This window comes from Chanos chanos, chromosome 4 (assembly GCF_902362185.1).
Source record: "Chanos chanos chromosome 4, fChaCha1.1, whole genome shotgun sequence".
NCBI classification, from domain to species: Eukaryota; Metazoa; Chordata; class Actinopteri; order Gonorynchiformes; family Chanidae; genus Chanos; species Chanos chanos.
Genome location: NC_044498.1, coordinates 6,878,025 through 6,896,073, shown reverse-complemented (window position 1 = coordinate 6,896,073; position 18,049 = coordinate 6,878,025). Strand labels below are relative to the sequence as shown.

At 40.5% G+C, this 18,049-nt stretch overlaps 1 protein-coding gene across 1 annotated transcript in view; it reads right to left on the bottom strand.

Moving 5' to 3' along the window:
• Positions 1-16,954, bottom strand: part of col12a1b (collagen, type XII, alpha 1b) — a 57,080-nt gene extending 40,126 nt beyond the window's left edge. Inside the window, exons 1-15 of the mRNA XM_030770872.1 lie at positions 16,882-16,954; positions 13,559-13,675; positions 13,050-13,193; positions 12,660-12,716; positions 11,056-11,319; positions 10,332-10,496; positions 9,534-9,707; positions 9,121-9,411; positions 8,289-8,891; positions 7,177-7,455; positions 6,658-6,933; positions 3,460-3,729; positions 1,566-1,832; positions 1,065-1,257; positions 814-938 (exon numbers count right to left, since the gene is read on the bottom strand). Of these exons, the coding sequence (XP_030626732.1) occupies positions 814-938; positions 1,065-1,257; positions 1,566-1,832; positions 3,460-3,729; positions 6,658-6,933; positions 7,177-7,455; positions 8,289-8,891; positions 9,121-9,411; positions 9,534-9,707; positions 10,332-10,496; positions 11,056-11,319; positions 12,660-12,716; positions 13,050-13,193; positions 13,559-13,675; positions 16,882-16,954 (3,298 nt within the window). The remainder of the gene's footprint in view (positions 1-813; positions 939-1,064; positions 1,258-1,565; positions 1,833-3,459; positions 3,730-6,657; positions 6,934-7,176; positions 7,456-8,288; positions 8,892-9,120; positions 9,412-9,533; positions 9,708-10,331; positions 10,497-11,055; positions 11,320-12,659; positions 12,717-13,049; positions 13,194-13,558; positions 13,676-16,881) is intronic.
• Positions 16,955-18,049: the final 1,095 nt, after the last annotated feature.

The window sequence follows — 18,049 nt, the reverse complement described above, 5'->3', positions numbered from 1 at the left end:
CTACCTATTACTACGGAGGGTTTCCAGTGTTTCATTACATAAATGTGGGAGGGATTGCCAGTTAGGGGTTAGACATAAAATACCAAGCCAGTGTGGTATCTCCTTATTTACTGCATGAATGACCAAATGTGCATCTGTGGACAGCTCTGGTACACACCAGATTCAGCGCTTGATTTTGTAAAATTGCTTTCTCTCACTGAATCTACTGCTCATTACGTAAGAAATTTCTGCTTGGGGTCATAGACGCTCTGGGGTCTTATTGAAAAACAAACAAACAAAATTTTCATAGCCAGATAGGCTGCTACTCCAAGGTAGCAGTCCATAATACAGTATACCACACCATACACTCCCTTGAATGTTAAAAGGCTGTAACTGAAACCAGAACGCTTTCCTTTTCACCATGCCTTTTCATAAAGTCATAAATGAAGGGGACGTACACATCCTCACACGCTAATGAGCGCTGACACTTAAATATGCGAAGCAGAAAAAGAAGCAGATGCAACTCTTATTTTTGCTCTGAGGCTGAACAATTAGCTCTGGAGTTTTATCCATGCAGAACTGTGGTTTAGCCAATCAATCTCTGGTGAACAGGGGAACAATACTAATTACGAGGGGTAAATACCCCCCCCTCCCCCTCCCAAGTATAAATCATAGACATACCAACGTCATATCAGTGCACTGAATCCAATTTCTTGGAGAGTGTTAATAAAAAACAGCAAAATGCTGTCTCTTGTAGAACAGATGAAAATCGTTAAATGTGTCAGAAGCATCGAAGGTGTCCCTGTTTGCATGCTTGGTAAAGAGAGCTTTTACCAGAGGCTTCAAGTGGTGGGCCTTCAGGTGCATCGGAAAGGGTGGTCTTCTCCTCTCCAGCCAATGGCAGGCTCTGCCCACCATCAAACATTCCAAAAACAGCCACTGAATACTTTGTTCCTGCTCTGGAGACAAAACCAAAGAAGAAGTCATCATCCTCAATTTAATAGGAAAATTATTAAAAACATTCAAAAGTGAAACATCTCTGCTCTATCAGCTAGATTTCACTTGCTTCACATTGAAAATCCTACCTGAGTTCCTCAAGGACAACTGTATTGTCATAAGGGCCAACAAGCAACTCCCCAAGGTCCACATCATTGTCACTTGGGTGGAAGGTGACTTTGTAGCCACGCACATCTCCAGGAGCAGGATCCCATGTGACACGGAAACTAGTTTTTGTTGGCTCTGAGGTCTTCAGGTTCCTAGGAGCTTTGAATGGTGACACTAAATAAGGAGACAATGAATATGAGTAACATTAGCATATGTTCACAGTATGGATTGCCACAATCAACCAAACAGACGATCCGCTGTCAAAAGTTCCACATCCTTCAAAAGCTTCAGGTTAAATATAAATGCCATAATACAGCTAAGATGTCAACAGTCCCTGATAAAGGTGAATAGAACACAAGTAAATGCAGTCTGTTAGTGGACCTTTAGTGCATGTTGGTATCTGTGGTGCACTTAATTCCAGTTTCTCGTGGTGTACTGGCACAGTTTTGTGACTCATGGGCTTGAATTATGGACCAACGTACGTGTCGTTCCTACTCCTTGCCTTGCTTTGCCTTCTCCACGCCTGTAGATAGGGTGCACGGTGATGTCATATGTGGTAAGGGAATGCAGCTTCCTCAAGACGGTACTGGTTACGTTAGAGGGCACTTTGATTGACAGCTCTCTTCCATCCCCCTGGCGTGCGTACTTTACCCTGTAGTGGACCACTTTCCCAGGTGCCGGTTTCCACGTGACTCTCATAGTTCTTTCCGTCTCGTCGGACACAATCAAAGCCTTAGAAGCAGCAGAGGCTGCGAAGAGAAGAGGAATGCACTGTCTTAAAAATATTTTCTCGGTTTAATATTTTCTCTTGAAAAATAAATATTTCTGGGTTAGAAGACAGTAAAGGGACTTCTGATTTGAGGGTTATTAAAATTAAATGTAACTTTGTGCTCCTTTCTCCTGTCCTGTCCCCTGAAATTCAAATGTCATTTACCAAGCATTTCTGTATTTCATCAATGCCCTTGCTTTAAACAGAGGTAAATCGATCCAAATGGTTAGCAAGAAAATATTCAGATTTAGTCTTCTCTATGAGAATTTTTTTTATGCATAGAAAAAAAAAAACACTGCATCCAATTCATTCTAATATGTTGATTGATTTGACTGGAACTTATGGGGTCTTTATCCAAAGATCTTTATCACTTGTAGCAAATGACAGAATACGTGCTTGTACAGTGTACAATGCAGTGGAAAAAAGTAGTCAAACAAATGAAGAAAAAATACATATGAATCTTTTCCAAAATGATTGCACCAGTTTCCACTAGAGTGAGCAACTGTGTGTCTCTGCAGGAATGGGCATATACATATATATGGTCTTTAACAAAGTGTGTCTAAACTCTATAACTCACCATCTCAGACAACATAAGGCCTACATTACAGCCTGAAGGCACACATGCATCCTTTTAAAGCTGCCGCTCTATATGGCCGTTAAATTGTCTAAGCACTCTCAATGCATATGAGCGAATACCCTCTTACTTTTTCCACTCAGGGTCCTTGAGAGACCACAGCACTGAGACACAAAACCCACTTTATTTATGTAAGACTCCATGGAGTCCAAGACCACAGGCACCCAGAATACTGCATCGCAGAATACTGCTAAACAGAAAAGGATTTCTTTCCATTCAACTGAAATTCAATACTTGTTTTTTTTTTTTTTTCTTGGCCTGATTATCACCCACTGTGACAGTTCATGGAGGAGTCACTTTGGAGTATTGTAGTATTACTCCATTCGAAACTTAAATAATACAAGTGCTTTTACCTTGCTGGTGAAACCTGGCAGAGTTTCTACACCTCAGTCTTTGCGCATATAAGGTAGGAATAATAAAAGCTAAGAGCTGAATATTTCTCAGTGTCAGAGAGAAGAGAGTGCCCTTCGCTGCATTCTAATGACAGGTCTAATTCCACTCATGCAAACAGGTAACATATAACAGTCATGTAAACATGGCTGTCTCTCAGGGAAGAATTCAGTATTAGGCTGTGTTAGGCAGTGTTATGCAGTACTAGGCAGTCTTAGGCCTCTTCATCACTCCTTTCCACGAAAAGTATCTTTTTCCCTCTCCAACTTTTCATTTTATCAGCCCTACCAGTCCATAGACCAGGGCTATTTAACACAGGGTTATAAAATAAATGCCTGGTACTATAGATTTTTTACCCTCCCTATACAAAGAAGGCAAATATGATTACATTTTCACAAATCAGACACACTAATTGTTCAGTTAAATGCCAGTGTCAGCAAAAAAAAAGGACTTAAATCTTTTGAAGGCAAGAGTTTTATATCCCTTCCGTGGACTGAAAGGGTGGGAGAGGACAATTACTGATGACAAGTGGAGAGCTTAGACTGACACAAATGAAAACAGAACTGTGCTGAACTTAACATACCATCAGTGGTCTCCTCCCCAACGAGCGGCTCTCCTTCACTTCGGGTGTAGGAGGCGAAGACAGACACCTGGTAGCGGGTCTCTGGAGTGAGGCCATCCAGCAGAGTTGTGTTGATTTCTCCAGGAACAGTCTTCTCTCCAGATTCATCAGAAAACAGAGACTTCCAAAGGACTCTGTATGTTTTCACCCTCCCAGGGGCAGCTGTCCACGATGCCACAAAGCTAGTGTCGGTGACATCACTAGTCACCAAGTTTGAGGGAGAACCCTTCTCTGTTTACAAAAAAAAGAAAAAGAAAAAGAAAAAATACAAATTTAGTGTGGACAGAGAGATTATGTAGCTGTAGAGTTCATTACAGCTCTTAAATCTTAGTCGCAGAAAATGACCATATAGTGCACTGGTAAACAAAGAGTAAATCTCCAAGGATGTGAAACATATAAGCTGGGCGAAAATTCTCTTGAGACAAGCTCGTACAATATTTCAAATATACTGCACTTTCCCTCCTCCTAACACATTTTGATATGTTTACAGCAGACACGTAGCCATTTTTCTTCATTATCTCCCTGTCTGCAGTCATCTGTGCAGGTGCCGCCGCAGAAACTGCTCCTCTACGCAGAGACTTATAAATCTGTCCAGGGGACACCGTGACTTAACAGCCGGTCACAGCAATAAAGACTAAAGAGGAGCGGACCTACTCACATCTGTACATCTAAAACACCACAGCCTACCTCTAGAAAATCGACCACACAGCAGTGCACAAAAAAGGTTATTCAACCCAAACATTCGTGCAGAGAGCTGGATATCGGCATCAACATCACCTTGATCATGGATGTCTCCCGTTTCAGACATCTGCTGCTTGTCTTGCCTTGCTTTCTCTATGCTTGTATATCTGGGATTACTACCAAGCAGTTGACACATCTTGAGAACATATGGTTTTGGAAATAGGTGACTATCAAGGTTAAAGCAAACATCTGTCTCTCCGAGAGTCATGCAGTCGGTATCAACAAAACTAGAAACAGCGGGGTCTCCTGTTTTCATTAGAACCAGGTAGTCACCCTCTAGGTCTCTGGGTAAAATCAATTTTCTTGTGCACAATAACCCAGTTATGGCTGAAACACAGGCACACTTAATTTCCTTGTGTATGGGTTATGTTTCCTAAAGTTCAGCCAACCTGTGTTTTAACACTATCTGAGGCCTGAGCAAGCAGGTAAGTAATGGAAAAACACAAAGTTAACATGGAGTCAGGGCATCTCATCATCTGCTGACTGGAAAGAATGCTAAATCATGACTCAGTCCTCTTATTATCTTGTACATGTTGTAACCTAACTAAGGCAAATCTTTATAACAGGTACAGGCACACACACCCAGCAGAGATGACTAAGAATGCTTTTCACCATTCATTCACTGAGTCAACGGGCTTGTTTTAAAATGTCTGAAAAGTCACGGGAACAAATGCTCCAAGCGCAACAGCTTTTTTCAGTCAGAGTCCCAGACCGTTGCTCTACTATTGTTGCAAGGTCTAATTTCTCTGGTTCAGGCCCTAGCTGATCAGTGGCTGACTATCTCAATGACATCCTTATGTAGCAAATAATTGTGTGGCAACAACAGAGGAAAAACAAACAAACCAAAAAAAAACATGAACTGCTTATTTAGCAGTATTTTCAGCTGAGGAAAATCAGTTTTCCTCAGTTGAGTTTCTGTGAAATGGAACAAGTTAACTTATAATTGTTCAAATCTGGTTTCTCGTTAAATAGACGAGAAAAGGAGCTTTTTTTATATACATATATATATATATATATATATATATATATATATATATATATATATATATATATATATATATATATATCAAAAGTAAATCAAACACAGAAAATATATTTCAAGGCAAAGCAAATTTACTTATTATGGTTCAAAGTGGGGAGTGGAAAAAATGTAACTTTAAGCACGTGTTCACCTTTAAAGTTCAGCGCGTAAACTGATCTCCTAGTGCATCTCTTTCCATCTGTCACGCCAAAACTAATCTATCAAACATTCCAGTCCCCTGGCTTCCTTGGTACACAGACTAGGACAAATTTACTCTTGGTTACTCCATTAGGAGATTTGTTAACCATATTAGTTTAGCATGGCGCTTAGAAAAAAAACAGCCTGACTCCGTCTCAGAGCCTTATTAGTTCTCCCGATCCTCATTCTCCAGAGACGTCTGCTACTGCAAGAGCAGCAGAAGCAGATGGCAATGATCACCCTATTTGTTATTCTTGTATGACATGAGGTCAGCATGGCTCAAGGCCTTCAGAAAGATAAGCAGTCCTGAGGTCTCTGACAGCCTACTGCAGTAGAGCATACGTACAGACCTCTCCCAAAGCACAATGCATTTTTTTTTTTAGTGTGTCAAAGATTCGTTCTTTTCATGAGTGTTGTCAGCTGCTACATGAAAGTCATAAGACTTTTGATGAATAAAGCCATCTGAATGTCACCCAAAAAAAATAAACACTAAACCACGACCCTAGGTACACTTGGACGGCAGTGACAAACACTGTGAAAATGTAGAAGCCTCTTCCACTGACCAAATGTTGAAACATGCAAACTCAAGGGACTTATTAGGTAAAAGTTATAAATATTTTTTCCCCCCATGTATTTTAAAAATGTTCGTTTACCAAAACAATACAGAAAAAGTCTAAACATTTTGAAAAGAACTGTGAACTTTTAAGGAAAAATCCCAACCTAAGATATGTCTTCTTTCTCTTCCATGACTCTGAAAACTGTACAGCTGCAGCACCAAGATCAGTCATTCATGCAGATGTTAACTTCCCTCACTGATAATCGAATGAATAATAGCTATATTCATTTATTATAAGTCCTGGAGCACAGGTTTTAGTTGGGGGGGGGGGGGGGGTCCAGAAAGTGGGTTTAGTGAAAACTCTGAGTTAGTTAACTCAGAGCAAGTAGTAAATCTCTTAATAGAGGAGCCCTATGGCTTTGTTTTGCTAGGAGAATGAAGCCATAGGGCTCTTCTATTCAGAAAACTAAAGCATTTCCTTATTTCTCAGGCTACTTTTCATCACATGCCTGACACTGAAAATTTCCCCCACATGAAATCCAACACTGCTGGTGGGTTTTGGCTGCCTTGACTTTTGAAACATCACTGGCGTTAGGTGATTACAGTGGAAAAATACATGCAAAGGTTTAACACTGTCAATTACCATCTTTGGTGGTGCCATCAATTTGCATTGCGGTCCCAGTTCCAGACTGGTACTCCGGGGCAACTGTCACACGGTAGGTTGTGCTGGGGAAGAGTTGCTGGAGCACAGTGGTGGTCTCAGTGCCTATGGTTGTAGCCTCCTGCACTGGACTATCTCCCCTGACAGGAACATAGGTTAGCCGATATCTCACCACTGCCCCAGGCGCTGCCAACCAGGAGACCCGAAAACTGTCTGTGGTCTCCTCTGTCACCCTAAGGTTGCGTACAGGTCCTTGCTCTGCAGCAAAGAAGTTGTCTGTTTTAGAATGGAAGCATGCACTTTTCATGGCTAATCTACAATTGTAGATCAACCCCTTCTGCCATAAAAGGTAAACGGTTTAGCTGTAACAGTATTGTCTTCTTAAATAAGCATATTGCTAACTTAAAGACTGGTGTAACCTGGTGTCTGGTGTAATGTTTTCGAGCTGTTATATTGTCTTTCATACTAAATAAGTCCTAAAGAACCGCCAGCGACACTGACCCTCCAGTGTGGTCTCAAATCCAGTCAGAGGGAAGCTCTCTCCTTTGTCGTACTGGGCGTAGATGTTGACCTCGTACTTGGTGACCGGTGTAAGGTGGAGTAATGTAGATGTCAGGGTGTTTCCTGGCAGTGACACAGAGACATAGTCTGCGTTTTCATCTCCAGCGGGCCTGTACCGCAGCAGGTAGGACTCAACATCGGTTGTTTCTATCTCCCAAGTGGCCCGGAAACTTCTGGAGGTCACTTCAGAGAAGGTCAGAGACTTGGGCGGAAGCAAACCTTGAAAGCAAATCAAGTTAAAAGGAGTTAGTCTTATGGTGCTCTTATGATTCTGTCACAAAAAGTTATTATGTAAGAATTATATAATATGCAATCAAACTGTCTCTTAGTTGCACAACACACCGCCAGGGTAGAATACTTGTCATGGCCTCGTAATGCAGAATGACTAATATTTGGCATTGAACACTAACATGCAGAAACCCTTTGCTCTTGGGAGAGCAAAGGACTTTACATGTGTGTAACACATTGTCACAAAGATGGGGTAGGGGGAACATAAGGCTAATTTGAAGGAAACATATTATGACATGTGTAATTACAAGCATGTGGCCCAGAGTTTTCTGACTTGAACTCCTGATCTTCCCTATGATCCTCCCAGCTGAAATCACTATATCCAAGATAAGGACAAAATACTACCACAGCGCACCATGGTTCTGGCACCTCTAAGTTCACAGCTTGTCACTTCTACACTGGCCAGACAAATGATTTTAGTAAAAATCTTAAATTATGACAAATTATACAGATTTCTTTAAGACAAATTCTTCAGACATTAAAACAAACAGTTTTCTGTTTTTTGTTTGTTTGTTTGTTTTGTTTTCACTTGTTTTTGTCTGGGAAAAATAGTCATATTACCGCTTAAATCAATCAATAAATCACATGGAAAACTAGCAAACACAGTTTAAAATTTGAGCAAATATATTTTGAATCTGAAAAAAAACATCATATGTGTGTGTGTGTGCGTGTGTGTGTGTGTGTGTGTGTGTGTGTGTGTTTCCTTTGATGGGAGAGCATATTTGACTGAAAAGGGAAAAAAGGCTGATGCCAAAGGCACTCACTCCTCTTCTTGATGTTGAGAAGCTCCTGTTCAATGCGTAGACAAATGGACTGTGTGAGCTCATTGGAAATCCTCTGGAAAGCATCAAAGTCCTCCACTGTGTACACGTGGGTTTCCGCTGGAGGGTTAGCGATGGCCTCAAGCTCTGAGCGCACTGCATCCTTGACACCCACAGCAAAGATCTCCACATCTGTGCTCCTCAGCCTGGTGGCAGGGTCCTTGAAGGCATCCGAGGACTTCCCATCCGTGATGAGAATCATAACACGAGGCACATTGGTACGGGCCCCTCGATTTGGAATGAAGATCTTTTCTCTCACATAAGTCATGGCTCTGCCCGTGTTGGTGGAGCCTCCTCTGTAGGGGAACGTCCTTACGGCTTTAACCACAGCATTAAGGTCATGATGAGTGTTCAGGTAAAACTCAGTGTGGGGATCCCTGCTGTACTGAACCAGGCTGATCTGCACTTTGTCTGGCCCAATGTCAAAGGTATTGACAAGAACTTCCAGGAAAGCTCTTACTTTAGCAAAATTGGCCAGTCCTATGCTGTATGAGCCATCCACCAGGAGAACTACATCAGCTTGTACATCCACTCCAAGAGAGCATTCTGCAGACAATTAAAACAAACCTCTAGATAAGATGATCAACCATACCACGCAAATCATGACCAGAGTCATACAACTACAACAGCATCATATTTCCTCACGTTAACTGTGCTTTTCAAGATCTTAATGAAGAAATAAACTTTGCCAACAAAGAACTGCCACTTGTGATCAGTGACCAGACGGATTGAGAGATAGAATGATATTTTTGATATTTGACACTGAAATGCTCACCAACGGACACTTTGACAGGCTGTGTCTTCTCCATAGCCATCACAGGCTCGCTAGGTGTCAAGCCTTTCAGGGCAAAGAGGCTGATCTCATACTCCGTTTCTGGGGACAAGTCTCTGACGTTCACAGAGGTTTGAGTGGGTCCAACATACAGCTCCTGCCTCTTACTGCCTGCAAGCATGGGAACAAGCTGCAGCTTGTAGCCTGTGACATCCCCCAGGGAGGCATCCCACGTCACCCGCATAGATTTTGAGGCCACTTCTGTGACTTGCAGATTGGAGGCTGGTTCAATCACTGCCCGGATGAAAACATAAGAAAGATTTGAACAAAGATTTGAAAAAAAGATGTGTCCAAAGCATTTGAACAAATATAGCGATATTGTGATACATACTGATAAGGCCCTAAATGCCACTTACTTTCTTCTCCACTAACGAGTGAGTTGAGTTGGTCATCAACACCGTTGCACACTTGAGTGATAAGTGCTTTCTGCACAGTCTTGATCAGATCAAAGTTGGGCACTGTGTACACATGTTTGCTGTACGGAGTGGAAGCCATTTGTTTCAGCTCAGCCTCATCCGCTTCTTTGATCCCTGATTGGCAACGGAACAAAAAAATTGTGTAAAATGTATATAGTACCTTATAAAAATGAGAAAATGTTCCATATGACAATTTTGATCTCTGATCTCCTGCCAATGTCATCAGGTTTAAACACTTTAGTTAAAAGTCAACACCAGTAAATCCTCAAATGTTCCTGATAAATTGAACAGAGGCTTGACAAAATCATTTAAAATAACTGATATCTGATTTCTTTAGGCTCTGAAACTGTAAAGCATAGCTAGAACAAATTATAGGCCCCTAATTGTGTTAAATTAAGTTTATCACTTCGTTCTCACTTAACAGAATATCCAGCTGGACTCCCAACGCAGCATTCTGACTTTTCAGTAAAGAACCGTCAAGTCAGTGGAAAACATTTGAAGAGTGCTTATGTTATGAGTTGGAAATTATGAAAATACTTCAAGACAGTATCTGCAAAACTCATTGGATTGTGTACTGACTGCTGTTGGGTTTGTGATTTCAATCCAGAGCTATATTTTATTAACATTACTATATACATTAACAGAATAGATTTCCTGAACACTGCCCAGCAATACAAGGACCATATGGTAAAAGCAGATACAACTCAATAAAGTAAATCATGGAAAACTCTTATGTACCTAAGGTAAAAATCTCAACCCCAGTGTTCCTCAGCTTTCTGGCAATGTCTTCCACAGGGTCCTGGGATTTCCCATCAGTGATTACCATGGCAACCTTTGGGAATCCTTTCCTGGCTCCGGCTGCCTCGATGAATACATTTTTCAGCAAGTAGTCCAAGGCATCGCCTACACAGTATTGATGAAACAAAAGATTGAAACATTTACACGACAAGAAATTTGAACCACGGAACAAAATCTTTCACACAATAATTATTCATTTGAACAAGTTCCATACAAGTAGATAGAGACATTGCTCCTACAAGCGGTATAGAGTGGGTGTTATGGCAGAGAGCTGGGGTTAGGGTTGGTTCCTGTGTGGGGGGGGTTGGCTGAGCCTTCACAGCATTTGGCAAAAGCTCCATATCGGCAGCTGAAAGCTATGATCACATAGGCACTGTGGAGCAGACTAAGCACAAGATTGTGGTCTCGCTGTCTGGGATCTTCGCTCTGAGTGAGAACAGAGGCTAAAGCTATAAATCTTAGTATGGATTAACCTTTCTAGAGGAGTTTCAAGAACTCATGAGTTCACTTCTGTTAGAAAGAAATACTCAAAAAGGGGGTAATTCTAGCTGTCTTCTTGCTGTGAAATTGTGTGGAAGGGAGTATAGTTTATTCTTACATTCAAGGCCTCAGGGCAGACCTTAAGAGTTATACTTTTTGTCTAAATATGCCAGAGATAGCGTACCTGTCATGGTGTTCCCGCCTTTGTATGGCAAGTTGTTGATAGCTCTAAGAAGTTCCCCTCGTTTCAAGTACTGGTTCAAGTTGAACTCTGTCCTGGTGTCTGTGCTGTACTGAACCACACCAACTCTTGTCTTGTCTTCACCGATGTCAAAGGCACCAGCCATTGCAGCAATGAAGTTGCGGATGTGTTTAAAATTTTCCCGTCCAACGCTCCAGGATCCATCCACCAAAAATACTAGGTCAGCAATGGCACCGACTGAGCATTCTGGGAAAGAAAAAGAGATAGGGTGGATGTAAAATCATGGATCTAGTGGAATGTCAGCTGACATGGAGAAAAACAATGCAATTTCTACTTCCTTATAAGCCTCCAAAGATTACTTCAGTGAAGGCAACTCTAAAATAGTGCGTAAGAGCTGAGGAAGATGGCAGAACAGCAAAGTAGATTCCAAACTGTTTTCCCATTAACAAAAAAAGCCATAATGTAAACCTATAAAAAAATTACAACCCCCAATTCACTTGTATTCTACAGCTGAGCGATGCTGCTACAAGGAAGGCGAATCAATTACTGTTTTTTTGGAGGGTGTTTTTGGAGGCGCAACATAGTCGAAAAAACTTGCAATGAAAACACTGCCATCCCTATACGTGTCAAGAGTGCCTTGCCGCAAGATATAATTACCAGTTTCTCTACTGCTTTTCTCTGTTTTTTATTTCTTTCTTTCCCATTCCCATCACCCAAATTATGTGGAAAATTCCATAAGCTTTTTTTTTTTTTTCATCTGACTTTTGAACGATCAGTTTCTCTGTGAATAATCAAGTTTGCTGAGAGCAATATCTGTTTGCCTCATATATATTGTCTCATAGCTCCCTTTGAATATGTCTGTTAGCTCTCAGACTCATCTGAGTATAGAGGATATGATCGCATATCATAATTGGCTCCTTTTAGCTGTAATTACATGAATGTGTTTGCCATGCACAGTGACAGAGGCACCACAGGAGGGAAAACCGAGCCCTGTTAGCGACAGACCAGGATAGTCATAGCAACTGCTCAGGTATTAGGGTTTATTTTCCACCTCTGTTTAATGTATGACGGGAAAGAGAGGGAGATTTGCCCAACCAATTCGACTTCATCTGGAGGAGGGGAGGCCACAGTGCACTTGTAAAGTGCACTCTGTAATGCTTTCCACTTCTCTCAGCAATTCAGGGCTGGGTTTGTTCCATTCAGGCACGAGGGGCCCTCATGCAGCTGCTAGTTGGGCTAACCCATTGATACAGAGGGAGAATGGGAAGACTACCTCACATAATTGGAGCTGGCAGCATGACTCCATGCTGACTAACAAACTAGTGTTATCAGGAATCATAAAGCAAGGCAAAAAAAAAAACCCCCACATAATAAGGCAATGACTGCAGAAATTCCCCATTAAACACTAGCCACAATGGAAAGAACCCAGAGGCAGAGTCGCAACAAGAGGGAATAGAGGATGGCGAATGAGGAAAGTGTGTTTGAGTTTGTGTGTGTGTGTGTGTGTGTGTGTGTGTGTGTGTGTGTGTGTGTGTGTGTGTGTGTGTGTTTGCGTGATAGAAACAAAGAGAGATATATATACTTACTAATTGCATCTTTAATCTGTGTTTTTTTGGGACCAACTTCAGTGGCACTTGACTGGACTGAAACAAGAAAAGCAACACAAGTAAATGAATGAGCTAATGTGCAACACTTTGACACAAAACAAGTTGACACAAAAGTGACATGGATCAATAGTTCTTGTTAATGATCCCTGTACTTTGACCCTCAATAACTGTGTTTTTGTAAGGTACTCCCCCACAATGTAATCCCCATTAAACTACGCAAAGGTGCTTAAACAGAGCACTTACATCACTTAGATTAAGGATTAAAATAGCTTGACTATATGAACCATATTAACTTGTGTACAAAGGAGACCTGAGGTGTAGATAAACATCAGTTTAATATCATTGAATCAGGGTAAAAATCTGACTCACTTGTTAGCTGCCCAGAAAGAGGTAGACTTTCCTCTGATCCAGAATATGCCCATATTGTTGCTACATAGTCCACATCAGGAGTTAGGTTTGTGATGGATGTCTTAGTAGCAGTGGCAGGAAGGGAAAATTCTTTAGTTGGCTCCTCTACAATTCAACAGAAAGTAAGCACTTTTTTTTAATATATCAAAGCCACATCTTGTATTAGAGGTATGTTCATTTTAGTAATTTAAGTTTCATTTAATTTCATTTAAGCTTTTAAAAAGAAAAAGATAAAACAAAAGAATCCACAACACCATGACAAAAATGATACACTCATTGTCCAATAGCATCTGATCGTTTCGTGGCTCAAGCCCAAACGGTGATCTGTGGCTCTCAGCAGAATCACGGTAATCTAAACAGTTATCATCACAGTTTTAAATCACTGTTCTGTGGAACGCCTCTGCTAAACCTCTAAAAGTTTCTCTGGTAATGGAAATTGCGTATTTGACCACTTTCTGTAGGACACCCACCTGTATCTGATGTCACTTGTATTCTGAAGCCCTCTATTCTCGTTAAGGGCCTCTTCCATGTCATTTGTACAGTGTTCTCATTCAAAATTTTAAATCTCAAGTCACTTGGTGGCATGACTGTGAAAAGAAGAGGTACTCAATGTTAATCTCAAGTCACATTTAAACAAAGTGTATTTGTGATGAGGAAGAAAAAACAGTTTCTATGGCAAAGGCCCAACGATAAACACTTCAGGACTGAAGTTATCAAGTTCATTGTTGGGGGACAAAAATAGAGCTAAGAACAGATGTTATGGTTACAAAGGGTAACACAACATGAAACACAGCAGACGCTAGGTGCCATTTTGGATCAAAATGACATCTGTTTGAGCTGCCTGGCCATGTTGCCACAAACAACTCAAGCATGGACAGAGAACAGAACATGTACTGAACAAGGTTCTCCAAAGTAGTGCAAAACATTTCACGAGGAACCGTAAAACTTGCATGCCGTTGCAGTAGTCAACCCAACACAGGTCATACCACTATGGTATTCAGTACAACACCATACAATTTTCACATACAAATAACTGAACGAACTGATTATACAATGGACTCATCGTTGTCTGGGATGAGATGGTATAAAACGACTACTGTATCCCATCAGGTCCCATGCAACACTTGAAAAACACTTGGATAAACAACTACAATCCATTGCAAACCTCTTAAAAGAATACACAATGTCACCAGGGACACCTGTGTAGATTCTTTTTCAACATCAAAGTGTGTGAAAGCACAGTATACCTTGGGTAAGTGTATAGACAAGACGTATTTACAATGAAAATAAAGTACTGCGATAAAAGACTGTGACTTTGGCGACACCATACAAGCAATATATTCACTGTAAACACACCGTTTGTCTGATCCATGGGATCATGCTTGTGTACATGGAAAGTTGCTTGTAACAACTTTTGGGATTTTAAGTTGCCATGTACAAGACAAACTACGAGTATTTTGAAATATTTTAAAATGATATTCTTCTGATATGGCATGTATTGCTTTTATTTGTCCAGAAAATGCATGGGGGAAAAAATGAATTAAAATGTATTATTGTCATATTATAGTCCTACATTACATGTTATTAAATAGTTATTACATGTTACAAATGAATGGCAAAATGAGCGGTGTAAAAGTAGTCTTTGGCTAAGAGCTACTGCTGTCTGAAATGTCTCTTTACAGAATGTGTGTGTGTGTGAAATAGGGGCGTGAGTAAAGAATATCATGATAAAATATTGTTGTGAAGCTGTAACTCTGGACATATTGCATGTGCAGACACATATGAAAATGTCCAGAGTGGAAGCTTTACCAATACAGGACATCAAAATCAAGAACCACCAACCTGGCCGATCAATTCAAAAGTCCTGGCTGATTCCATTTCTGATTCCGATTGGGCCCATCCCAACCCTATCAACCCTTACATACACACGCACACGCGCACACGCACACACGCACACACACACACACACACGCACACACAGACCAGTACTACCCATTCATCCAACTTTACTAATCTTGGAACACCAACGCAGTTGAGAGATTGAGTTTTGATGCGGGGAGGAGAAAAATCGGTTCAAAATCGGTTTGATCGTTTCGCCTCATTATTTTCATTATGCATATGTCATTATAGCGACTAAATTAAGATATCAGCACTCCGACATCGCCAAGTCAATCAGCAGATGGATTGTCATTTGTCAGCCTCTTGTAAAAACTGGTAAATCCACTGTATTTCAGATACGAAACTTTTTTTTTTTTAATCTTCCTTTAGACAAGGCTCGCTGTCATGCTCTCTGAACTCTTTTTAGTGAAGGGAGTGGGGGGGGGGGGTTGTTCATTTTGGAGAATACGGTAAAGGGGGCTGAGCCACCTGAGGCATGCAAAAGAGAGGCCCCCTCTCTCCAAGTGCTGACAGTAGAAATCACTGCTTATTAACTTAGCATGTGGATAAAAGTACTTTTTCATTCATGACGCCCACCACAGCAGCCCTTAAAAAACACATTTCATTTTACTCCCGCTGCTCGAAAAAAGTAAAAAAAAAAAAAAGATTTGGGAAAGTCATTCTAAATTTCCATATGAGACCCTGAGAGGGGGGGACGAAGAGGAAACTTGGATCTTCAACTTGGTAGAGAGAAGAGACGCTTCTTCTCAAGATGAAAGCAGTAAAATGTTCCATTGCTCTTTCCACTGAGCAACAGCACTATCTGTAGTTTAAATTTTTATGTGTTTTTTTTTTTCATGTCTCTAATGAGCTAACAGTCCGCACATGAGCACATATAAAATACATGACCATCCACACTTGCACTCTACAATGAAGTATGGAAAAAGAAATCTTCAAACAAGAGCATAGTTCCTCAGACACCCAGTACTTAAACATTCATGTGCATTATTGCTGTTCAAACTACACTGACGCACTTCATGTATATTGAAGGGGTTTTTTATATATATTTATTTATTAATTTGTTACTTTTCGTGTGCATTTTACAAAAAGTGCAAATTTATTTATTTGTTTATTTACTTGTTTATTAATTTATTAATTTAAGATAGATTAGTCACTACAAAACTTCGTCACTGTTTGCTAAGTCCTACAAATCGTTTCAAGAGGATTACGACTATTTTTCGAGCTAGCGCCCTCCCCAGTGTTGAAACTGGAGTATTGCAGCGACCAGCGCTGACAAAAATTGCCAATTGCTCGCAACAAAACAGATTTTTCTCGAAGTCGTGATGTTACATGTAGGACTATACATACGGCATTTTACTTTGTTCGTTACCCAACTTTTTGTAACTATTTGTTAGCAGCTATGAAAAACATTCCAATATGATTACTGTTTTTATTTTGGCAAGGACAATGTTACCACAACACTCTGAAAAGCAAAAATGGTCATTCAGTGGTCAAAACAGAAAAAGACGCACTAGTAAACTGAAGATTAAAAACTACATCTATGAATTATCGTCTTATGAAATAGAGAAAGAGAAATCAAACCAAGAACACTAAATAGGCTACATATGACAAACATTTCTACGAAGCTATAAATTTATTATTGAATGAGTGTCAGTTGCATGTCGCTGTTAAAGTAATTTCACAAGTGTACTACTTTCTCTGATAACAATGAAGATGAGCAAGACAGGGACAGAGTGTCATTAATTAGGAAGGAGGGAGAGAGAGAGAGATACTGAGAGTGAGGGAGAGAGTGAGAGAGAGAGTGAGAGAGAGAGAGAGAGAGAGAGAGAGAGATGGTTTTAATTAACGAGGGGGAAGGAGGGAGAGAGAAGACAGAGGGAGGGAATAATTTTACCTTGAGCCTCAACGGAGGACAATACCGCCACTACAAGGACGGCAGCTGCTGCCAAAGACAGCCTTGTCTTCATTTTTACGCCCACTCCCAGTATCAGCAGCACATGAATGAATCTGCAACATGAACGAACAATTACGCACTGTACTTGTGCCATATTTCAATGAGCGCTCGCTGCCTGTGATCACGAGTAGCCTACCTCAGCTGAGTGAAATAATCTGATAAAGAATCAGATGAGCGAGGCTAAAACGAAATCAAAATTCCAACAATCAACAAGAAAAGAAGGCGACAGCACAATTGTTTGCTATTCATTTAAAACGTAAATCTTATGAGTGCGCAAGAGAAAGTTGCTGAGGGCTTTAACTTTGTGTTGTAGTCTCTAAATAATTGAAAGCAGATGATGTGGAATTGTCCGTCCGTGTGGTCGCACTTTTTTAAAACTTAAGATTTGCGCTTCAACTGAGAAAAAAAAACGTTGATATATGAAACCATAAAGCGAATTTAACCAAGTTCAGGCAATGCACCTCCGGTAAAACATTAAATGGCATACATGCGACTGCTGTCTAGATCGGTGAAATACGACTTAAGCCGTCCTTAACCTAAGTACGGTTCACTCTAATGTTTTTTTAAGTGCGCTGTGAAGACTCGGGGAAAGACCTGCGTGAAAATGGTAATTATTCATCAATCTACATATTTCTCGTATAGAATGAGAAAACTATAATATAAGGGAGAGAAATGAGATCGTCAACAAAATTTGAAACAAAATCTAACCAAATGAGCCATCAGAATATGTAAAATCTTACATGGTTCACTTTTCATGAAAAACGCCATTTACTAAACAAAGCTGACCGACAAACTTATTTGGAAACTATTTCAAAAGTAAAAATAATGATAATAATCACAAAATCGAGGTCATATGACAACCATAAAGCTCCTCTGGAAGAAATTAGTTTCGTGGGGTGTTTCAGTTCTCATGAGAATGGAATCTGTCTGGTTTTCCACTGCCGCGTAATATGGGCTATCACCGCCAGCGTTTTGCGCACCCCATTCATTTTGCGCCTGTCCTCACAATAGCTACCACACGAACTGTTTTAATTACTAAAATTTCATCCTCAGTATTTTCTCAATAAAATGCGTCATTTACCTCTTAAGAGCGCTCAGAGAAATAAAT